Raw genomic sequence first — 26199 nt, forward strand, 5'->3', positions numbered from 1 at the left:
CTGAGCTGCTGCGTTGGATTGCATTTGATTTTACAGGTCCAGGTTGCCACTGATTGTTTCTCAGACTTTATTATGCAGCATAGCTCAAAGGGCTTCAAACCAAGTCAGTATTCAACAGTTTTCTATTTAAAAATTGTATCCCAGAACAAATCAAATCAAGTACTAGTTTGACAAAACAAGAAGAGGTGCCCATGTAGCCCCAAAAACAATACTGTAAACAAAGCACAAGAGGAAGAATATTGAGCACAGACACAAGTCCTCCTGATATAAGCTGTACTACAAGGCATTATGAATATTAAACTCTTACATTGTGTCTACACCTGGCATGTTGCCTGAGCAGCACATAATGCCTCACTGGTGTCTACAAAGGTTGGATTTTTTTCAGGTTTTTTTGTTTGTTTTCTTTTATGTATTCAGCCCGTGAGCAGTGAACACAAATACACATGTGAAGCAGTGGGCAGCTGCTTTATCCTGGGTGCAATTGGGAATCGGGCCTGCTTTCAACCTCCAGGCCACAGCTGCCCCAGTGGGTGCACAGCTCCCATGCACAGCTCCCACGTTAAATTAGTTATTACCTACATATGAAAAGTCAATCGGTTTGTTAAGGGGTAAATGGATACCCTGGTATTACCAGACCCAAATTCCCTGTATGCATAGATGGGTCTGGGCACACTCCACTGGCTCTACTGGAGCAGCCTTTAACCAAGCAGCATAGACCGCCATATACTGTATATATTGCAACAAAATTCTTCCACCACCACCATTGTTGAAACTACATTTAGAAACAATAGCTTGACTTCGATGCCATCATACTTAACCACCCTCCCTGGTCGCTGACTGGTCCGCCCTTCACAATGGCTGAGCAAACCTTTATGTTTTTCCAGACTATAATCAGAACGAAGACTGAAGATGTGAGCAACAGGCAGGTTAGTAAACTGGTGTGCAAAGGGTTAAATAAAATGTTTCTACAACCCCCTATAACAACATTAAAATTGTGAAATAGACTCTTTCCCAAATAGTTTGTATACATATTCAATTTGGCAATAAACAGAAAATAATCTTTGAAAAACAGTGAAATTGACATTATTGTCAATGTTAAAGAAAGAAACCATACAGGATTACGTTATCATGGCGGGGAGATGGAACTTTGGCGAGTGCAAGTCTGCTATCACCGCCGGTTAGACACATTGCCGGCCTGTGTCCGAGAGAGGAAAGATAAATGAACTACCACAAATGCACAGCAGTGCTCAGCACAGCCCACACACTGAGCCACGTTCATCCAGACAGCGGAGAGAGAGTCAGTGTGAAGGGGCAACGACCAGGAGGCAGCCCTTCACTGGACGCCGACAGCATGCTGCTGCCAGTAAGAGGCCGTCTGTCCTGAGCGCCGGGCTTGTCTGGATGTCTGACAGGTAAAAAGGTTTGTTTCTGTGTTTGAAAGTACAAAGAGCATACTTGTCATCATCAATCAAGATTCAAGAGCAAAACTTTTCACGTTGAATGAAAATATCGCACAGTATTGAGATACTGTTGTGCATCACAAAATAGTAACAGCTGTGTCAGAAGAGGCTCAATTTAAGCTTAAGGAAGCGAACTAACGCTTGTTCAGTTAACCTAATAAAAATGTTCTTAATTAATTGTTAATCTTTTGTCATATGATAAGGCAGAAAACTGAATTCTAGGGGCATTTTCACCTTAATTTGACAGTCTATGATGGCATAAAAGGGAAACAAGGTTGCATGACGTGCAACAAAGGTCCCCTGGCTGCTGCAGTGACTGTATGCGGTACGAGCCTACAACATCAGGCCCACCGAATGCCCCAGAAAACATTAGTAAAATAACTTCTCCTTCCCTGAAGCCCAAAAAGACATTTCAGTCAAATCAATATTCCAAAAGCAGCAAATTCTCACAACTGAGAGGCAGCGAGCAAGTGAATACCAAATTATTTATTAGTCAAGCAAAAACACCAATCAGTTATCATAATAGGTGCAGATTAGTTTTCTTCCTTTCTACTAATTTATTGATCAGTGAAGCTAATTCTCTAAATCAACTGTCCTGCTCTGTGGAATCAATGTCCTAAGTTACACATCTGTCTTTGGTAAACTGCACTAACACCGTTTACTTACTGGGAATGAGGAGTAAGGTTGGTGGGTTCTGCGTGCATAATTAGATTACCGTAGATAGATTAAATTACACTAATGTTAACAGTTTTACCTTTTGGTACCAAACGCTGCCAGTGATACTGTCAGTTTAACTCGGATGTTTACTAAATGGAATATTTATTTGATGCAGCTGTAAAATTACAGAGCTATTTCCTGGTATGTGAATGTACTAAGCACGTTCAAAGAGTATTTCTAAAAACACTCTTTCCATCATGCAAAGCTCTTAAAATGCTGCTATGAGACAATTTAGCACACAAGTACACAAACAAAGTCTGGCACTTACAAAAAAAAACATTATTACAGCATGTCTTTTGAAAGGCTCAAACATTTGTTGTTGTTGTTGCTGCTGCTGCTGCTGCTGCTAAATGCTCTGGTGAACACGACTTGTAATGAAATAGTGCTGGTCGATTGGCTGCAACATATCTCTGGATGATCACTGTTTGTAAGAATCAGGGCAATTTCATATTTTCTCATTATTTATTTATAATAATAATAATAATAACACACACATATATCTTTATGTTTGTGCACTTTCTGAGTAACAGCTTTGGAGGTCATAGAAACGGGGTGATAGAATGTCTCCAAACATTTCACCTTTTAGGTTTTAGCAAGCCACAGCTGCCCACTTTAATCTTAGATTACAGTTTCCATGGTTATGTTCAAAAATAGTTTTATCCTGTTTAATAGCCGATATGTCCTTGTACAAAAAGTAAGTAATTCAGTTTGAAGTAAAGAAAAACAAATACAGCAAAAAAAATCATTACAAATGAAAAATCTTGGAAAAATAGGCAATCTAGAAAAACATTGATTTGGGTTTGTTTTGTAATGGCAGCAGCTGTGCTGGTTATCTCAGAAGGACTTGTTGACAGGGGTCAAGGCAAGGACATCCTGACATCACCATGGGTCAAACAGAGGAAAACAGACAGACAGCAGTCTAAAGGGAGAGTGGTGAAATGCAGAATAAACACAAAAGTCCAAAGAACATCTGATGAAAGACACTTGACCTGACGAAGAAGGATATTTTTTTTTTTCCTTGAGTACATCAACTCTGCGCCTGGAAGGCACAAGGAGGGCAGGCGAGCAGAAAAAAAAAATGGAATGAGCCACTACACTCGATGTTGCCGCATCTTCAGCCGCTCTCTCTTTCTCCACTGAGTCCGACCTTTACTGTATAGATATGCCGTGCTTCATCAGTTGTTGCATAATGTCTTGGAGGCTTTGAAGAAAACTAAAAAAAATCTCAAAGCAACTGAGGTAAACAAACATTAGTCATCGAGTCCATGTCGTGTGTTCTTCCAAGCAGCATAAGCCCTTACACAACAGTCAACATGTTTCCCTGTGTGAGTGGGTGCAGCAGCAGGAGAGAGAGAGAGAGAGAGAGAGAGAGAGAGAGAGAGAGAGAGAGAGAGAGAGAGAGAGAGAGAGAGAGAGAGGGTGCAGGTTATAAAGTGCGGCTTGTTGTTGAACCTAACCGTGGAGGATGTGTGTATTATTGAGGCCAGAGGTGCGGGCTGATGAATGCTTTTTTTCGCAGTGCGTTTCATAAACCAGGGGGGACATGCAGCTGAGCTGTGAGATTTGGACTGTCTGCTTTCCTCTGCCAAAGGATTCCCACACGACTGCTGTTAATTAGAACAAATAAAATAATGTAGGTTTAAAAGTCAAAACCAAAAACTTTACTTCTCTAGTTCAGTTATTATCCAGCGAGAAGCTGAAAACTACTTTGTGGCGTGACAGACACGCATAGTTCAAACACCCACGTAAAGGAGACTAAAAAAAGATGGAGACCTGCAGTCAGGTGGAGCCTCAACAGCTGACAAGAGGTGTGAGGTCAGGCAGCAACGAGGAGCAAGCAGACTGACAGCCCTCAGCTAACGAGACATGCTGCTCAGGGGGAGTTAGTTACTTCAAGCCTGACCACGATAAATCTGATTCAACTGGAAAAGCAGGACTCAGACTCACGAGTCTGAGTGGAACAACAAGAGGAGACTCAAAGACCATTACTGATGAATAAACCTGCTGGAGAGTAAGGGAAGTCCAGAAAGGATACAGAGTCTTCTCATCACACTTTGTCCTTTGATTATCTGCGACCAAGACTTTGTCCTTCTACATTCCAAACAAATAAATATCTTATTTGTTTCATTAGGTCCAAAGGCCATTTCACAGAATTAATTTTTTTTAGTAAGAGTTAAGAGACCATTTTGAAAAATATTTTAAACTTATATTTGTATAAATAAACTGCAGCTGGAAAGTATCCGTCGGTGCAAGATAAACAAAAGCCCACCAAACAAAATAAGTGCTTTGATGCACATCAACAATTGTGATTTCATAGCTCATCGGCCCTAAAAACTATTTCACTTCACTATTTAGGTTGCATCCACCATACTGCAATCGCACCTGCTGTGATTTGGTTTGAGCTCTATGAATCGTATGCAGTCTTACAAATGCATTTAGATTACTACTTTTCAGGTCTCTATCCAAATTTCATCTCATTCCAAAGAGGTATGTCAAGATGAGGTCTACTCTCAGGTAAGAAAACTGATTCTCTCACAACCATCTGGACTCCTGGGAGGAGCGGAGTGATGTCTCGGGGTCAGTTGGAGATATCAATATTATGGGGGGGACTTTATTCATCTTAATCCTAATTTTTTTCTTTTAAAGCTATGATAAATGAGCGTGGGATATTAGATACTCTGCGAACTCACACCATCTAATATCCTTTTGTAATTTCAACGTTACCAAACTGTGATTTTATTAAATCTGGATACACCCCGAGTCACATCTAATCACTGTATACTCTGCAAATGTTCCACTTATTCAACCAGGTAATGCCTCACCAAATGTTTCCTTTTCAAGGACTGAAAAGAGTCTTTACGCCTGTTTAAACTTTTCCCTGCTTTTGAGGAACAATACATTTAGTTGGACAGATGTTACCAGGACACACACACATATATATATATATATATATATATATAAATATATATATATATACATACACACATACATATATATAAAGTTCAGAGGATTTATTCAAGTAGAAATGTTTTATAGCTGCAAACAGGGAGACGGTTTAAGTTCATCTTATTCATTAAAAAAGGAGCCATCCTGCATTGCCCAGACAACTAAATCCATGCAATTAAAGTTGTAACTACAAAATGTTTCTGCCAGAAATTATTAATTATTTTCTTGATGAATAATTTGATAAAATGTCAGATAGAAATGTCATAAAATGTTTTGTGTGTGACCAACATACCCACTTGTCTCTGTAATCTGGGACGGAATAGGTATTTCTACCTTGTACACTGATCCTCTGTGGAAATTGCTAATACTCTTGAATTCAGCAAGCAAGAAAATTGACTTGATTTCTAATTCCATGTAGGGGAAACGCAGATCCCTGCCAAACACACTCTTCAGGTAATTTACCAGTGGCCATTACATGGGGAGAGAAAATTTCACCTCTGTGTATTGAGAATGCTGCGTATATTTTCTGCATGTAGCGTCAACTGCCCCAAATCAAATTAAAAGTATCGTATATGTGCACAGCATCGAGAAAACAAACTCATTTATTTGCTGGCACACATTGTTAAATTGGTACAAGAGCTTGTTTGACAGGCATTACACTTGCCTGTGTAATGGTCATGCTCATAAGAAATGAGGGAAACATGTGCAGCATTCACTGCAATTATTATTGTCATACATGTTGCTGGGAATTACCAAAGACATGAGGCAATAATTGGAGTTTTAAACTGCGTGTACTTTTGTTTTCTGTGGAGGATTTAAAGTGCCAATATAAAAACGAATTAAAAAAAGACATAACATTGCATACAACACTAATTGTGATGTGCATTTCATTTTTATACATGTATTTAGTGTGTCATATTTAAATAAAATTATATGTTAAAATGCCAATTATTTAGCTTCCAAAACCTAAACCTCCTTACAGTCAAGAACAAATGTACCCAGATGGTTTTGTCTAACGTGCCTCGAGCCAGGTGGCCCATAGGATAACGGTGACAACCCAACGTCTAAGTCTATCAATTTAGCCATCTTGTTTTTTTGGAGCCAGAAGGGGCCATATTTGGATGAGCTTAGGAAGAAGAAAGGGGTGGATCTGCCTGTGAACCTGAGGACACTATGCCTGCCTACCTACACTGGCAACCAGACTGAATCAAACCAGGCACGCCCCCAAACATACTTCTCTTTGAGGCCAAATATCTAATAAAATATAGAGTTATTTTTATAAGGACCACCAGTACACTGATCAGAAGGAGTGAATTAAGCGTATGACACCATATTGACTTGTGGAATTTTTTTTATTGACTTTGTGTTTCATGAAATAAGTTAATGCGTTTGATTGGGACTCTTTTGGAGTCCGTTTTTTTTGGAGCCAGCCCCTGTAGGTGGTTAGTGGCCCAACTTTTCAGACCCGGAGGCTACCTCCATTTTTATATTGAGTCCGTGTTAAACATCATCTGTCATGGCTGCTATCAGCTAAATACATTGATGATAAGCTCTGCCCACCTCTACCCCCCAAAAATGTGACTGGACAGTTGATTATTTATTGTCAATGATGTCTCTCCATATCACAAAAAAGCTCCAATACATAGCTGCTTTTCATTTAGTATTGGCAGAGCTACAGTCCTCTGCTGAGTCACATACCTTTTAGATTTTTTTTTTTTGTGGCATGCAAAATTTATGTCACACTAAAAATTTATATATTTTGTCATTAAAGACAATAAGCAAAATAATTGTCTTTTTCATTTAGTTATGACAATAAATGCCTACATAAAAATACACTACTGGGTATTTTACTTTCTTCTTCTTTTTCTTCTTTAAATAATTTTCTGCAGGTGCTGTGAGTGAAAGGCCTGGTTTATGTCAGATAAATGTCAACAAATCTCAAATTGAAAGTAAAGAGGAATTTCTTAAAGACAAAGCATGTCTTAAATCAAATAAGGGAAATTCCAAAAATATTTTTATCAGGTTGCCTTGGTGTAAAGATTCTGTGATACAAAAAGGTCTCTTTGTAGGATAATTGGATAAATGAAGGAAGCAAAAAGAATAAATGGCCCCAACTGGTGGGGAAATGGCAACATGAATGTGTTAAGTGTCTGATATGAAAAACAGAAGTCCAGCAACACACAAAAGCCATCATACAACTCCGGGCTGTGACTGAAAAATCTGTAACAGGAATTTCTGGTCGATATGGCATACAGTGGAGCCAGATTCCAGTTTCCCCCTTGTAATGTCCCACACAACAGAGATATGACTGTATGGGGAGCAGATGGCAAGTGAAAAACACAATGGGGCAGTCAGAAGCCAGACAGAGTTCCAGTGACTTCATTTCTAGAATATCCTCATCAACATGAACCCCTAACCTGCGGGGGTGACTCCTCATAAAGGTTCTTAGAATAGTGAATAGCACGGGGTCAAACCAGAGGTAACGCAAACCATTCATACGAGGAATTTTACCAAGTACGAAAACACCAAGATATCCTTGTTGACAGGGGAAGGCATGCGACAAAAACACAAGAAACGTATAAAAATTCACTCCCTCTGTACACTTTGATCATCTGCGAATGTGCAGCGCCAAGATTTCCGACTGATCTTGGTCCGAGCAAAACATCAAATTAATTGTGCGCTGACCTCCCACAGACCTGACAGTAGGGCACAAGTACCGGCCTTTGAGGAAGGCTTGACAGCTATTCAGAGGATAAAAGCTCTGCTTTCAGCCTGTGAACAGCACAGTATTACAACCTGAGTTGAGATAATGTTATTCATTATTTGACAATTACAAAAGGAAACACGGGGAAAAAAAGACCCAAAATATACCAAAAAAAAACCATGACTTCTTATCATTGAGCACATTAAAGCAATGCCAGATACAAGACATTTAACGTAATCTATGAAATTATGCTTTTTCCATCGCTTACAAGTTCAAACTAATGATTAGCATCAGCAGCTACCACCTTGAGGCTGAGCCCAATTAGCCCCAGTGGGTACAGGTCACGGTAGTGTGCAGGAAATGTTTTTTTGACTGGGTCACATCTGTCTAAGAAATGGGGAGGAAAACGAGTTGGAACAGGAAAAGAGCATCTTTAGTTACCTTGCGTGATGCATGAATGTCGAAGAAGGGCTTATTTCGGACACTGAAGGGCTCCTTGGTTTTGTCAATCTGTCCGGTCTTCATCTTTTCCATCCGGGGAGAAATTATTTCCTTTTCTATGCATAACAGCCGGATATTGAAATCACACTGGCCAACAGGCTGTCCCTGAAAAACACAAAAGAAAAAATCTGTTATCTAAATGTACACAAGAAATGTAACTCTTTCACACATGCATACATAGTGCATCTGGAAAGTATTCACAGCGCTTCACTTTTTACACATTTTGTTATGTTGCAGCTTTATTCCAAAATGGATTAAATTCATTTTTTTCCTCAAAATTCTACACGCAATATCCCATAATGACAAAGTGAAAATAGTTTGTTTACATTTTTTGCAAATCTATTAAAAATAAAGAACGAAAATATAACATGTTCACAGCCTTTGCTCAATACTTTGTTAAAGCACCTTTGGCAGAAATTACAGCCTCAAGTCTTTTTGAGTATGATGCTATAAGCTTGGCACACCTATTCTTGGGCAGTTTCTCCCATTCTTCTTTGCAGGACCTCTCAAGCTCCATCAGGTTGGATGGGGAGCGTCGGTGCACAGCCATTTTCAGATCTCTCCAGAGATGTTCAATCGGGTTCAAGTCTGGGCTCTGCCTGGGCCTCTCAAAGACATTCACAGAGTTGTCCCGAAGCCATTCCTTTGTTATCTTGGCTGTGTGCTTTGGGTCGTTGTCCTGTTGGAAGATGAACCTTCGCCCCAGTCTGAGGTCCAGAGTGCTCTGGAGAAGGTTTTGATAAAGGATGTCTCTGTACATTGCTGCATTCATCTTCCCCTCCATCCTGACTAGTCTCCCAGTTCCTGCCGCTGAAAAACATCCCCACAGCATGATGCTGCCACCACCATGCTTCACTGTAGAGATGGTATTGGCCAGGTGATGAGCGGTGCCTGGTTTCCTCCAAACATGACGCTTGGCATTCAGGCCAAAGAGTTCAATCTTTGTTTCATCAGACCAGAGAATTTAGTTTCTCATGGTCTGAGAGTCCTTCAGGTGCCTTTTGATAAACTCCAGGTGGGCTGTCATGTGCCTTTTACTGAGGAGTGGCTTCCGCCTGGCCACTCTCCATACAGGCCTGCTTGGTGGAGTGCTGCAGAGATGGTTGTCCTTCTGGAAGGTTCTCCTCTCTTCACAGAGCAACGTTGGAGCTCTGTCAGAGTGACCATCGGGTTATTGGTCACCTCCCTGACTAAGGCCCTTCTCCCCCGATCGCTCAGTTTGGCTGGGCGGCCGACTCTTGGAAGAGTCCTGGTGGTTCCAAACTTCTTCCATTTACGGATAATGGAGGCCTCTGTGCTCATTGGGACCTTCAATGCTGCAGAAATTTTTCTGTACCCTTCCCAGATCTGTGCCTCGATACAATCCTGTCTCGGAGGTCTACAGACAATTCTTTGGACTTCATGGCTTGATTTGTGCTCTGACATGCACTGTCAACTGTGGGACCTTATATAGACGGTGTGTGTCTTTCTAAATCATGTCCAATCAACTGAATTTACCACAGGTGGACTCCAATCAAGTTGTAGAAACATTCAAGGATGATCAGTGGAAACAGGATGCACATGAGCTCAATTTTGAGTGTAATGGCAAAGGCTGTGAATACTTATGTACACGTGATTTTTTTTCGTTTTTGATTTTTAATAGATTTGCAAAAATTCAAAAAAAAAATGATTTCACGTCATTATAGGGTATTGTGTGTAGAATTTTGAGGGAAAAAAATGAATTTAATCCATTTTGGAATAAGGCTGTAATATAACAAAATGTGGAAAAAGCGAAGCGCTGTGAATACTTTCCGGATGCACTGTATATTACATTTTTTTATACTCTGCGATACACATAAAGATAAATAATTATGACACATATGTACAGAATACATAAAGCAGTAAGTAGCCGTGAAACGTTAATTGGACCTGACTGCCCAATTTACCCAGGGCTAGATTAAAACATACATTTTAAAATAAATATCTTTATATTTAAATATTTAGATATTGCCCAAATCACTGATATTGAAATACTGGTAATGTTACTTGTAAGGTTGAGGACTAAAACCTTTGTATTTTGGAACAAGCCAGACATTAAACCAACTTCTACACCCCTGTTACACCAGTTGTAATGAACAGTACATGAAAAGCTTTTTGGACTCCTTTTAATAATGTCCAAATGGATAAATTGCGTAAAGTTTTAAATTGGGGCTTTCAGAAAACGCAGACATCCTTGACTACTTTTTAAACAAACCCAAAAAAATTAAATAAAAATCAACAGAAAAATGAATAATAAATATAATCGTTAACCACAGCACTACTTGCATTATAAACCCATGGCGCACACAATAACATCCTCAAACATCAATAAAAGTAACTGTATACAGCTCTTTTTTTAATAGTTACTCAATGGGTGAGCAGTGTGGAGGTGCATAAAGTAAGCAAAGCCTTGGACAACAAGACCTTGACATCACCTGAACTCGTGGGAATATCAATACCAAAAGAACACAGTACATTGAAATCAGTTTTCCTGTCACTATGACAACAGCTTCCACACATCTTTGGCCAGACACACGGTTGTTCTCGACAGATAAGCGCATCGACCTGAGCCGTCACTGCCTTTCAAACAGACAGGGCAGAGTAAAGGTGCCTCCAAACCCACCTAGAGGACTGCTGTGAGTGTGGCAGGAAAACGGAGAAGAAAACCAGGAACTCAAGCAATTAATAAATAAAAGCTTGGGTTGAAAATTAAAACTGCCAAGTGCCAACAACAAACATGACGGCATGATCATACTGAAGTGTTAAATGGTGCAGAGGAGTTATGATGAAACCCGACTGGGACGGCTCGGTCAACTGACAGTTCCCACCACGCATCTCCGCTGCTCAATTGACAAAGTGATTTAAAAACAATGACTCACGGACTTCAATTTTATCAGCACAAAAAAACTGTTGAAGAGAGTTCTGAAGATCTGCGAGATGGACGTGAACTGAACGCATGACAACTTAACATTTCATATTTCTCAAGATATCAGAGGGGGAAAAAAGAGCTCAAACTTCAACTAAATTGACAGTTCTTAATTGCCAACTCATTAAAAATCATGACTGGCCAACCTTTCTAGAGCGTCCTGCTGTGACGAGTAGCCAAAATAATGTAATAAACCATCTATGGAAATAGTTTCCAATCTAGCACTCAGCCCAAATGTTTTCATGATATGTATAAAAGGCAGAAAGCAATAGCCCATGAACAATTAAACTACAGATTAATTTCCATTCTTCCACAGCTATATTCAAGGCATTTCACACTGTTAATTATAATGTTTTCTTACAGAAGAAAAGCAATAAGTTCTGGTTTAGAGTTCCTTGGGATCAACCTGAGGGCTCCTAATTTTTCTTAAAAAAAAAAAAAAGAAATGTCACAATTTCAATTAGACCAAGCAGACACGATGATAATTAGCTTACTGTCACAGAAGACAAAGAAAAACATCAAATCCTCACATGTGAAAGTGAATAAAGTATTATTCAATAAATCATTTCTTGAAAAATGTGATAATGAGAAATCAGTAGATTCATTGACTACTGGAAAACCTTCCTTCACAGCTGGGTCCAACAATGGAAGGAAAAACACAAAGATTTGGTTTGTCTGGCAAATCTAAAAAAAATATGTGTCTACACGTATTCGAATATTGTCTATCCAACACCGTATGAGGTTTTCACCCATTTAAAAGACAGAAAATAACATAAAAATCAAAAACGTGATGAAACATGACACCAGTGGGTTTTGGATCAATATTCTTTGATTTGTATCAAGAGGCTCTGAGCAGGAAGCTGTGACTTGGGGGCATTTGTATTCTGCTTTGTAAGTTTGGTAAAGGCCATCTCTTCTCTCCAGAGCTTTGTATGGAATTATTGGAGATGGTAGATCCTTGTTACAGAATGATGACGACAGCCCAAACGACATAGAATTCTTGGTAAATATACCATCCAAAAGAAGGGAGCAGGTGGAACAAATATTTCCATTTAATTTGTCAGGCAGTCTGTTGCGACTTCAGTCGGATGCCTGTGTTGCCCTGTGGCTGCTGGATGCATCAGTAGCCAACTATTTGCCAACACAGTAGCCATAACATCTTGATATTCCAGCAGCAAGCCATGACCGTGTCTGTCCCTGGATCTTTGTTTGAGTCTGTCATGCTTAAGGTAGCCTGAGCAACGTCTTAAAGGCTTTTTGGCAACTTCAAAAAATGTCCCAGACCAAAAATAAAGTTTGATAAGGTCTCATTTAGGCTTTTTTTTTTTTTTGAGGACTTGGTTCTCTTTTAGGGTGACTTCAGTAACCACACCACATTCTCCTGGAACAACAGCTGGTATCATGTCCCACACATTCGGCACCATCTGTCAGCTGTGTCATCGGGACAGAACGAGATGTAAGTGTGGATGATTCAAGGCATGTGCTGTCCACGACTGTTCAACAGGAAAACACAGCCGATAAGAATCTTGTTAACCAAACATTACAGGGAATAAAGATCAGTTATATCAGTGGAAACACCGTGCCATTTTTACTTTTCTGCTGTGATTCTAGGAGGCAATTCCTCTCGAATAGCTCATGGTCAGTGTGGACAAATATACTCAAACTTGTAAGCTGCCATTTAGGGCCGTTATGCTGCTCCACATTCACTCATCATTGTAATTCACCATCTCTGGAAAGCAATAGCGATGGATCTAGCGAGACATAGCAAATACAAACCTACCAAGAAATACTTTCATCAGCTCGGATATTCATCTCACAGACTGGCTTTTACCGACTTCAAATACTATACACATCCTGCGAAGATCAAACTTGTACTTTTACTCTTGGCAATTTGCCAATCAATTGACTGTATGATGAACAGTCACTGGTTTCATTTATTGATTTATTTGTGTGTATTTATTCATTGCTCTTATTTTTTTCTCAAATAATTCTTCTTATCTACCTTATTTTATGTGTACGTATTTGTAATTTTTTTTTCTTATTGTGTGCACATTTTTGTGTTTCTATGCTGCTGTGAAGACTAAATTTCCCCACTGTGGGATTAATAAAGTCTAAGTGTAAATATTTGCCATTCTGCCTAATATCATATGGTAGTAAATTGAATATGTTCCACTTTTGCACTTCAATATTTCAAAATGGCCTCCAGTGATGGGGATTTTTAAAAAATATTTTCTGACATCTTAAAGTAATTCATTTCAATTCGAATAAACGGTCTGTTGAGTCACTTTGTCACAGAATGAAGGAACACAACGGTGACTAAGACAGTTTTACACCAGTGAACGCTCATGCATTTGCGGTTTTACGAAGTATATGAGCCGAGTGTCTGTGGTGACTTTCCCTAGAAAAATCACAAGCATAACAGTCAGTGACGCGTTTTTTAACAGGTTCGCTCTTCAACTCACTTTTGTGTGAAGCTCTATAACTGCCAACTGTCAGACGTCACACAGGTGACACTGTTTGTTTCTTTGGGAATGAAGTAACGTCCAAAATCTGCAATTACCACAGCTAGAATTACCTCTAATCTTCAAAGAGAATAAAAGAGACTTTTTGTCATTGTATCTTTAAAGCCAAACACTGTATCAAAACTTGAATTTGGCAGATTGCAATCAATGAAAACAATGAGAAGTTCCAGCCCTAAAATTCTGAGTCAGTTTAGAAGTGAAACATTTCCTTCAATCCAGAGAATCTGAACATAAATCCAAAATTAGTCGAATATAAACTCTGAAGACTCTTGAAATACTATAAATAAAACTGAATATAACTAATGCACCAATGTATTCATTAAAAACTGGAAGGAGTCACCTCAGTAACATGAAGGGTTAGAAAACTAAAATCACATAGGTCCCTTTACGAGATAACTGAACTAAGTGCATACGTAAACTATATATACAGACACATTAAATGTTAAACACCAGAGAACAGCCGAATCAGAAATAAAGGCTCCTTGAGTGTGAAGCTGGAGAGGCTAAAGGATGAACTCAAGAATACAGCAAAAACAGTGAGAGCCCTGGGAATTCTGTTGAAAGCTTTGAGACTGTCTAACAATAATTTTAGAAAATAAAATGACATTATTCACTGGTGACAAAATCAGTATTGGGACCAGTCAACACAGGCTTAATGTGCTGCTTCCCCGGGGATATTTCTAACAAAAACAGAGAGGCTTTTAGACTGTTTTGGCTTAAAACTGTTTGTAAAACACATTCTGTATCCAGAATGGCTTTGTATAACTGAGCCATTACATGAAAGAAACATGTGAGGGCCGTGTTAAAGCAAGTTGTTTGGAAAATTGTATTTATTCAACGAGGGTTTAAAACCAGGTGACATCACTTACTGCTAGTATGTTAGCTATATCATAAGTTGGATAACAAATGCTTTCAATCTAACAATTCCCTCTGTATTTATCCCGGGGTGTGACGCAGTCAGATCAATAAATGAACTCCTTCCTCTAAAGACAGACATAACATAAAGAGCTGAGAATCTGCTGGTAATATTCAAGTTTTAGATCCACAGTCCAACAAAAAAGACAGAAGACTTTAACACAAAAGAGCCTTCAGGTCCTGCAACTTTATTTCACCATCACACCGGTGTGCCTAAGATGCTGTGAGTCTCTCTTTGACTGTGGGTGACGGTCTATTTGTGTCTAAAAATGTATACTAAGAGGCCAAAGGGCAGAATTTATAATGACAGTCCATCCAGCTATACTGTACGAGCCCCTGAAGCGTACTCTTCCTGATCCTTTATGAGTCACTTTAATTCTGTGAAGGGTTCACCACTCGGACAGAGTTAAAAAACAGTACAAAAAGAAATGCATCTCACAGGTCGAAAAGATCTGTCGGATCACTATGTTTCAGCAGGTTTTATAGAGCTGCAAGATAATTTAAAGACCAAAAGATTTATAACTAATCCTTTTTCAAATACCCTCCTATAATTAACACAATAAAACAATGTGAAAAAGGGAATACCATTTTTTTGGATGAACTGTGCTCAGTGAGGGCAGTAAAAGCAGCACATTATTATTCTTTAGATAATCAGGAGCACAACATGAACTCTGTCCTGTGTTGAATATTCAGACATATTTGTCAATTATGGAAAACCATTACTTGCTCGTCAACACTTCAGTACAATTACCCCCATAATGGCCACATAATTTCCATAATGAATGTCCACATGTTCAACCACATGCCTCACATGGAAACACAAGTGAAGACTGATGTCATAATCACAGGCAAAATTAAGATAAAAGAGCGAGCAGAGTGGATGGGATTTGTGAGGAAATTGCAGCACCCGAGGTCAACGGTGAAGGCACAGTTAGCCAGTGGTGGCTGTTACGAGCCACAGGTCCATTATAACCCATCACTGGAACTTGTGTTTATCTATTGACTGGTACCTCTTCTTATCTGCTCTAAGTAAAAGTCCTCATCACCACGAGTTTAACATATAGTGTAGAGGGTTATGCACTCCAGCACAGGCAAAATTCGTTGGTTTTGGAAAGCTACAGACTGTACCTGGAAATGATTTACTCAAGCATAACTAAATGGAACTGATGTGAGTAAAGCTGTCCATAGTTAAACAGATACGGTTGCTGTGGTGGATGTTATAAGCCCTCCTTCCTGCTCAATTCTTAATGTAGTTAAACCAATTATCTTGTCTAATTCCGCATCTAAGGCATGATTGTTTTGGCAAGATGAAAGATGATGAGGTCAATTAAAGTGTCAGCACATAGGCGGTGATGTCAAGTGCAAACCCCCACAGTTTTAATTCAAAATTACAGCTTTCTACCAAACAACTGCAGACATATATGTAATTGTTGCTGTCTTGTCAGTTCCCCCACAGTGGGGGAGCTGACAGTGACTGATGAGCAGCAACAACTGTCAAGAAAGATAAAAAAAAAAAAATAAAAAAAAAAAAAAAAAAAAAAATGTTTTAATACTCTACATAAGTCAATAAAAGTCTGACTCTTCACACACCACTAGATTACCCTAGACGGCAAAAGGGCACAGTCTTGTCATTACACTAGGATTGAAAGCATCCCCGTGGATTGTGCTACACCCCACTTTCCAAACAAGCAGGGCGTCACATTAGGCCACGGGCCAAGCAGGTTGTTGTGTTCTGCCTCCTGCTGCATTTCCACCCTGAGTCTTAGGATGGAGCCTCAGTGCGAAGGAGCTGCCCACCACAGATAATGGAGAAGGCTAATAATGGCCGGCAAGGATCGATACAGCAGAGCTTTACTGAAGGCTTGGTGGGAGTCATGTGGAGCTGCTAACCTCTGCACCGTCTTACAAAGACCTTCCCCTCACCACTGGAGCCTTTATTGAGCCGCTTGTTGTGCGATCCTCTGATCGATGGAGAAAAAGAGGCGATGGACAAACACAATGGCTGAATCCCCGCCTCCCCTTCCCCCATAATATTCATCAAGTTCTTTTTGAGAAAGACAGCAGAGGCTCGCTAAGGGCAAACTGTAAGTTAATTTGTCTCTGTCCCTGCCTGCTTGCCATTAGCAACACGCAGATTTGGTCGAAAGGATGAACTAATTTACAGTTCGGAAGAGTGTTAGCAATTAACAGCCTTGTAATGTTGTCCTCAGGCTATTCCCAAGAAAATTGGCAGAGTTCAAATAATGTAACAGGAGAAACATGCTACTTCACTTATATATAAAAAAAAGAATTACACACTTACACACACACACACACACACACACACACACACACACACACACACACCAGATATTACTGCTACCCAAAATAAATGCAAGTAAGTGACTGATCACAGGTTCAATTGAATCCCGAAAATGTTAAAGGTTTAGATATATATTAAATACATTTTTTACATGATTATCAAAAAACAGTTCACTGTAGCTCAGCAAAACCAATTTCAGCGGTGAAAGGATAGAAACGTATATGTTATAAATATTCATGCATGGGTCAGCCCCCGTCTGGTGATAAAGGTCACGCTTTAGTAAAGCCTGGTGCGTGACAGGGTGCGGGGTCAAGCAGAGACATGCTCTCCCCTTCAGCATGCAGAATGTCAAAGCTCTGTCATCTCTATGCAGATTCTGCAGAGCCTGGATGAACGCCGCTCTGCTGCTTGCTACATTTTGATTTTTCAGGTTTGAGGGATGAACAAATCCATTTCCCCGTCAGTGCTTCTTGCTCCGATTTCATATGCTACCATCTGCTGACTATGACCACAGAAATAACACACCCCTTTGATGAACCGTCTAAACAGGAAGAAAAAAGCAAAAGGCAGAAAGGGCTGCAGATAGACCACGGCGTCAATGGCGTGCTCCCAATGTGCACTTTCTTTACTCATGCTTGACATCTTGACCTGGCACATGTTCAGGAGTAACAGGTCAAAGAAAAGACAACACACACTTAAAATGCTCAGGCTACTCACATTGAATTTGATGATGTCATATATTAAATAGCGAGGGACGGGCTGACCATTCACCTTGTCGATGATCATCTCCTGCAGAGATAAAAACAGAGTCATGTCAGGAGAAAAGTTTTTGAAAAAGATATACAATTGAGTGGAAAAGATATATATATATATATATATATATATATATATATATATATATATATATATATATATATATATAAAAATATGTGCAGTTTTAATATCACAGTACGATCAAAGTGGTGCCCGTTTAAAAGAAGTGATGCAGGATGGGACACTAGAGTCTGAGCACTCTCCAGATGACGCATGTACAGAGAGGGAGCTGCCTGCGGCAATGCAAAGGATGCAAGGAATTGAGGAAGTGGGTGGTGTGTGTGTGTGTGTGCGTGTGTGTGTGTGTGTGTGTGTGTGTGTGTGTGTGTGTGTGTGTGTGTGTGTGTGTGTGTGTGTGTGTGTGTGTGTTAAAACCTCTGAAAGTGGTGTGTTTGAGGGGTCTGGTGAAGAACCACATGAAGCAGAAATAGCACTGCTCATCTATTATGGAAGGCTCAGGACAACCAACAGACACCTGATTAGCTTTAAGAGAAGTGTTACACAACCATGCGGTGAAGTGACAGCAGAGACGAGCATGTGAACTTACCGTTGCTGAGGTAGTCGAAGTGAAAGAAGGATTGCAACCTTGACGCTTTACCTGAACTGAATGTGAATGTGAAGCACCACGTTTAGGGAGCTATATTTATTCTATTTCCCCTCATAAAATATTCAGGCGACTAGCAGTGTTTGGCTGCAATAACAGAAACGTAAAAGGTAGCAGGTAAGACATCACTGAAGGTCTTCGCTGTTATGCAAAACATTTATTTTAGGAAGACTCATCCCCAAATTGTCCAAAAGCATGAACACGGGTAAGATGACTATGGTAATTAACCATCATCATGTTAAAGTGCCTTGAAGTGCAATACCACTGAGGGCCACTAGGGGCTGTCTCCAAACAACGTCAGACTTCAAAAGATTCACATTCAAAAAGGATGTCAAAGTGTTTTTATTCCAAACCATTATGGTGACGTTAGCTATATTCACTCCTTCTGAAAATGATTTTATAATTGATTAAATATGAGGCCTCCAAGAGCAGTATGTTTGTGGGCGTGTCTGGTTTGATTGACATGCCTGGGGTGCAGTCAGGTTTCCTTTAAAGGTGGGCAGTCTTTCAGTAAAACCCATTCCTCACTCCTCCCCAGCTCCACCTTCTCGTCCAAATATGGTGACTTCTGGCTCTAAAAAAAACAAGATGGCGATGGCCAAAATGCCACTTAGTCATAACTTGTTTGTTTAACTCCCACAAAACTGAAGTGTAAAAACAATAAGTTGTGGTTTTAATGGGGGTTTTGTGCTGAACTTTTTCTTGGCAAGGACTAGCTACTTCCTGGAGTCTCTGCTGGTTGCGAGTACCTGCACCTTAATGAATATTTGTATTGAGTTAAACAATAAACAATCATGAATAAAAATAATTCAAATGTGTATAGCTGCTGGCTGACGCAATTTTACTTCACATCTCACAGGTCAAAGACACCACACATCAAAACTAAATAGTAAAGAGGACTAAGGGAGTGAATGGGAGGTATTCATTAAACTGAAGGAGTGGCTGGTGAGGAACAATGATGTAATTCTAGGAGGATGCCATCATTATGTATCTGGTGCACTGAACCATTTCACAGACAGACAGTAGCGGATGAATACATTTATGTGACCAAGGAAAACCTACAGGAATTTAATCTAGACTGTGCATTCATCCAAAATTGGAACTCAAGTTGATGTAAAGCTCATTAAGAGCTGTGCCACAGAAAAGCATGTAAAGACAAAGACCAGTGGCCACGGGCTGACGATGAAGCATATCAGAGACAACACAGCTGGACTTCCACAGGGCTCGCTGTAAACAGTTAAACACATCCGCCTCTGTGAACTGAGAGCCAGAAGCATCAACAGATGAATAAGCACCAGTCAAAACAAACCTTGTAGCAATCTAAACACACATCCGCACTGCTCCGTCACTGTGCTAAAATTAGGTGATCTGTCGGAGTGAGGAAACCAAAAACGCCGCATCAGTCAGCGGCAGTTAAGCCAAGAGGAAGCAGATACCTATTTTGCATAAAACTGCCACACTGTGGAAAAAAACAACACCGGGAGCAAAACAAAAAGAATAACAGGCCACTTCTCTGTTATCTTCAGCGCTGGAATACCAAACATAAACCCCGCCAGACATGTATAAACAAACCTCCGAGTACATGAACATGTAGCAATTTCCTTGGCTGTGGTCTCAGGGAGGGATTGTGATAATGACTCATGTATGTGCACCTGCTGCTGGAGGGAGCTGTGACCTCCGTGACCTAAAACTGCATAAACATGCCAGTGAAAGTCTGAGCTTGGTATTACAGCATGAGGATAAGTCCCCTATCCCCGCCGCCGCCCCTGGGGAGCCCATGGGGAGCACACTGCAGAGCTTTACAAAAAAAAACAGAACAGAACACAGACGGGGAAACTGTGAAACATTTCATGAGCCATTTCTCCAGGACATGGGTGATCATTTTCCTGTTGGCCGTCTTTTGCAGGCTCAGACTTGAAACAAGTTCTTCTTTCACCTGAAGTTTAGCAACTGATGTCAATTATCTGCCAGACTGAGCAACAGGGGGGCAGGACGGGAAGGTTAAAGTTGGGTATGAAGGGGACATGCAACTCCAGCCAAGTACAGAAATTGGTCATTTGTAGTATTTTCATACAAGTTGCAAGAAAACGTAGCGTGGCACATATAACAATTTAATAGAAACTATGACTCAAAAGAACAGCTACTCACCCCATCCAGTAAAGTGTTTGATAAGTGGACGCGTGGATCCTTCCGGAAGGGAAACTCTAGGTTTGCTATGTGGAAGATGGTGTTGTCTCTGTCGATCATGAACACTTCATTTTTTCCGTTGATCAGCATCATGTACCTGTGGAAGAAGAGGTGGTCGTAAGTACAAGCTTACACGTTTTTTTTTTTGTATTCGTATTGTATTTGTGCTCGTCGCAAATCTTGCATGACCGCTAGCGAGCTGATCTGTAGACTGCTGTTAGTGTTGGTATTTAATCTTATAATGGATTTTATTGAAGTGTAATTTCTTTTGGATGAAAATCATATTTATTATGTTTTAACTACAAGCCATGAAACCGTCACCAGATTCTGATTCAAATATCGTTAAATCCTGATTTGTGCACAGAAGTATGTGATATAAACTTTTTCAAACTGAGCCTCGCCCACTTTAAACCACCACTAAAAAGGACGGAGAGGGGAAACAAAGAAACACAGAAATGTCTGATGAAAAAAACAAAACTCTTCAAACAATTTTGGCAGAAAACAGACTGTTCCTTTAGGACCCATCACTCACAAGAAGCTTATTGAGAAAACATGTTTACAGCACCTCATTAACTAGCAGCTATGTTTTTGCATTCATTATTGAAGTTTTGGAGAGTGGGCAGCTAGCAAGTCATTTTCATGCATTGAATATATATATATTTTTTTTTAAATCTCCCTTTGTCAAAAGTAAACAATGTAAATCTGTGTTCCTTTGCTGTAATGTATTTTCCAACGCAGTTGTGCTATACAACCTTCCTGATGGATAGTTACACTCATATGCAAAACAAGTTAGCTAGCAAGTCTGCCAAAAAGTAGTCTGACAAGTTATACAGTCATGTGGCCCAATGTGTCACGAGCATCCTCACTACAGTATGTTTACCGATTACATTAGAAAAACAGTATCTTGGTAGAACTGATTCAACGCGCAGAGTTTTTCCAATTTCAGACACAGAATGTTTGATTGTTTCCTTTGGGGTTATCATCAACTATTACGACCCTTGTGTCGCTTAATTAATACATTTAGCATTGCTCTGCTCAAACCGAATTCCTCCAGGTAAACAAAGAATGACTATAATTTTCTTAAATTAGTTTACTTGGGGGATTGAATTTGGTAATCATACTTAAAAACTGAAGTGCTGTGAGCAAAGAGAAACAACACTTGAGATTTGGGGCTACACTCAGCTCTACAAAATAACAAAGAGCCTGTGTGCATGTCTCTAATGTGGAAATGCGTCGCATTCAGTTGAAATAAAACAAGGTGAATGCGGAAGAGCTTTTATCGTGTCTGGGAAAAGAAGAATGGTCACCAAAAAGGTACCTGCCAATTACACATGTTACCAAGGAAATCATTTTTCCTTTTATCTAGCCGTGTTTTAAAAGGAACCATCATTGCAAACAGAAATTAGTTTTGATCTGTGACTGCAAAATAGCCATATCACATACAAACTTTTACCACTTTTCATGACAACAGCAGATTTTTGATACGAAAAGAGTAGTTTTCTCGGTTTTGCAAATACTAATAATAAAATGTTTACTAAACTGTAGACACATTTTCTTACCCATTACAAAAGTCCCTTGTTGCCTTGCACCAACACATAAGACTGTTTTTTTGAGGGGAATTGCTCTATCTTCAAATTGCATACATCACCAGTGGTCCAAGTTCAGCTAATCCATGGCCAGCCTTCACAGGTGAGATAAAGACTTGGAAGCACAAAACAACAACAAAAATAATAACTTCCACAGTCTCCCTTCGAGAAATTTAACTTCTGCAGGAAGAAAACAATGCAATAATGTACTGAATTTGGCTGAAACTGACTGAAATTGGCCCTTGTGTAGCCAGGAAACAAATGTAATCAAGCGTAGAAGCTCCACAATAAATACAGTCATCAATGTTTAAAAGCTTAACTTTTGAAAAGATTTATGTTTATTCTTGTGGTCATTCTTTGTTGGTATTATTGGATTAGACAGTGTTGCACTAGAAGGGATTTACTGGTATTTTGTCCGTCGTATCCCGGATTTTTCCCTGTTTTGAATTCAGTGAAAGTAAAATTAGGTAAATCAACCAAAGACTGGGTATTGCTGGAAAATTACTTTATCATCCTTGAGTACGCTCATCTGGGAGATTCAAAGACTTGAGAGCAGCGACTGTTCGACTGTAAAATAGCAGTCAAAATAGGTCAGCTTGCCAACACAGGTATATGAGCATTTCACTGGTATCAATTTGACCCCACTCTTCCTCAACATTATGTTCACAGGTTGTGCCAGGTTGTGCCAGGTTGTCACGACTTCTTACACTTCAACACTTTTATCATCTTTATTCCTCCATCTCAACTCTTTAAGAAATACTACAGTGTGGGGAGGAAAATCTTTAAATAACCTGAGAGAACACTTCAGGTGTGAACTTTTGATTTTCTACTTGGAGGCATCATCTTCTCTCGAGGCGTGTGCAGGAAAAGTGATCGGTTTAGAGCTCGAGATGCACATGAACTGATCTATTAATATGTAAACACCCTATCTGGACAACAGTTATCAAAATCATCTTCAACCCAATTACAATTTCAAGCAATTATCCTTCTGCATGAGCTGCTCAATTTAGAAAGATTAAACTAATATATGGCATGTAATGGGATGTTTCAGTTTGATTGGAGGCTAAATTAAACTGTGCTGAGTGAGTTATTTGTATGAGGTCACTTTCTTCATTAGTTGTTACATTAAGAAAAATCACTAACAAAAAGAAATCAAACAGCATGTGATTAAAACAAAATGGAAATAAAATTACACACGCTTGGTGACAAAATAGAACAGTCCTGAAGAGTATCCAGAGAGGCACGAGTGTAATCAAAGCGCTCATCCAAATGTTTATTGCTTGATCAACCGAGTTGGCTGATCACAGAGTTGGCAAACATCGCAGGCAATTTCAAATGGGGGACATTAAACCGACTAAAACCCTTGATCCTCCCTTCTGTTGGTTCCTGAAGAACGAGCTGAAAACATGGGCCACACCCAAAAACACAGGCACCATTGTTGCCTTTGTGTCTCCTCCAGAATAGTGTCCAACTATAATAGCAGTAAGCACTCAGTGTTGAAAGAAATTTAACCAATTGATTTGGAATCCTTTAATTTACTGTCAGACACACTTTTAATGCTCTGAAGTTGTATTTTGTTTGTTTTGTTTTTTTGTATGTTCTAAACAAAAGCCTTTTATTCATTTAAAAGCATATGAATACCATGACTGTACCGTACAACACCGTGACTAATCATGAATTAATCTATTGATGGTTTTTCAATCACTTGACCTTTTACTTTCCAAGATGTCAGTAAATTTCCAAAGTCCAAAGAGACATTTTCAAATTAATTAGTTTGTCAGAGAAACAGTCTGAAATCCCGTGATAGTTTACACGCGTATAAAAGACAGAAACCCAGCCATATTGGAGAAGCTGAAAGCAGCAAATATTTGAAATTTTTAGCCATGCTGGCAGCACGTCTCTCGGGGGGTGGCAATATTTGTCTGTCAGTCAACCACTTTGGTCCAGACTGTAATATCTCAACAACTAGCACAGCCATAAGGTTGACATCTATGTTATTGTGAAATCATTTTCTGTTGACTGGCTGAAAATTCAACCACTTGTATGCCATTATTTTCTTTACTGGTTGATTAGACTGGAGAAGGCTTGTCTTAGTGAAGTCCTTTGAAATGTGCTGTAATGAGAAGGAACTGGATCTTCGTGTACATGATTTGTATAAAAAAAATATATGTACTGACAAATGTACATAAATGGTAATCTGGTGGCTTCATCACACCTTTCATGAACTCAGTCATCCTTTGAAGGCTGCCTGCTGCTCTTCAACACAAAACAAGTGCTGAGGATAAAGCAGGATGAACTAACGTCCGAATGAGCAACTACCGTCCTGTTGTATTTCAAAGGTTAAAAATCCTAATAAATGCGGCTAAAAATGGTTGCTAATTATCTTGTAACTTTAACATAATAGGGGATTCATGCCAGAATGAAATGGGTGGAATGCTTTGATGGTGCACAAACTCACAGGTAGCACACAGACACACATACACACTGAAAAGGATGCACACCTTTCAGAAAAACAAAGTCGAATGGCAGAGATGGAGTCGAGATTAATGACTTCCCCACAGACAAAGTGATGCATTTCTCATACCTGCTGTGACTCCACCATTATAACAAAGGGATTAGACATAATAAATATGCCATCAATGCCAGCTGGTTCAAAGAGGGGAAACTTGACAAGATGCCAAGAATAAATGTGTGTGTGTGTGTGTAATTTAACACCAGCTGACAAAAGTCTGCACTGACTGCACCAATGTGACTTTAACCAGGACTGAATTAAGGAGTAAATGAACATCTCCCATTTTTTACTATAGGCAACTTCTGATTGTTTTCATTATCGATTCATCTGCAGAATATTGTTTTGATGAATCAAATAATGTACATGTATAATCTATCAAATGAAATATTAAAAGTGCCTTTCATAATATCTTGACAAATCAAAGTTCATTAGATTAACATAGATTTAAAATACATAAATCATACTGATTAAGCTGTTTAATATTTTGCCTGGCAAAAAAAGAAAAAGTTGCCATCTTTCCATTTCTGTTGATCCATTTGTCAATTCAACAGTAATGAGGAATTTATTTCTTTGAAACTGCCATATCAAGATAAACAAGAGCTCTTTTTTTGTATCTTTTTTGAGATGCATTAGGCATAAAATTACAATCTGAGGCTGAAGGAAGAGTCTAACTGGAAAGTACAATTTTGTCAGGATGTGTTATTGTTGTAATACCAAGTGGAGCCAGGTAGGGATAAAAGAAAATCACAAAAAGCCCTTTTATTTCTGTTTTTGCTGTTATTATTGTTGTTTGACCGGGGTAAATGTGTAGGTAGATGGCTCTCCCTTAACAGTTAGTTGGTGATCATTTCAACAAGCTATCATTTTTGACGGAGGGGAATGAAAAGCTAGACATACTGTATAACCTAATTATTTCCATTACAGTAAAATGCCTCTCAAGCACACTAGCCAAGGAAAGTGGCCATCATAACACACTGTTCAAATAGAGGAGATCAGTGGAGAGCTAAGAGCAATCAGTTCGACCTCCTCTCCCTCCACCTCCAGTCATGACTGCTGAAAGCAAAAAAAAAAAAAAAAAAGAAAACACACACACACACACACACACACACAGAAAACAGGGTCGTCCAAAAGTCTTGTGGAAACTGCAGGGAAAAAAAAATGTGGGAGGAGAAGGAAGGAATGGTGAGTGGGCTTGATACAACTTCACTCACATTTTCTCGGTAGGAGTGGAAGCACAATGAAAGCATTAAGAGAACGCGGAGCTGGATAAGAAAGGGGACAGGAAATAGCTGGATAGCTCAGTTTTATAAATGATGATTCCCACAGATGGGAAGATCTTCAAGTGCAAAGGGATAAAATCTTTTATCTGAGAAAAGAAGCAATGACTATGAAGATCAAATGGATGAGGCTGAGTGTCACAACAGAGAAGATCTGTCAACCAGGGAGGATAACAGGTTTGCGCTGAGCAGAAGTGGTTCCCCTGCTG

General features: G+C 39.5%; 1 protein-coding gene across 1 annotated transcript in view; it reads right to left on the reverse strand.

The window, feature by feature from the left end:
- rngtt (RNA guanylyltransferase and 5'-phosphatase) overlaps positions 1-26199 on the reverse strand; it is a 78595-nt gene that overhangs the window by 35282 nt on the left and 17114 nt on the right. Inside the window, exons 9-11 of the mRNA XM_069161777.1 lie at positions 20577-20712; positions 17729-17800; positions 8269-8433 (exon numbers count right to left, since the gene is read on the reverse strand). Coding sequence (XP_069017878.1) covers positions 8269-8433; positions 17729-17800; positions 20577-20712 — 373 coding nt within the window. The remainder of the gene's footprint in view (positions 1-8268; positions 8434-17728; positions 17801-20576; positions 20713-26199) is intronic.

Source organism: Embiotoca jacksoni, unplaced genomic scaffold (assembly GCF_022577435.1).
Source record: "Embiotoca jacksoni isolate LCO1_2020_lvr unplaced genomic scaffold, fEmbJac1.0.p SCAF_29, whole genome shotgun sequence".
NCBI lineage: Eukaryota > Metazoa > Chordata > Actinopteri > Embiotocidae > Embiotoca > Embiotoca jacksoni.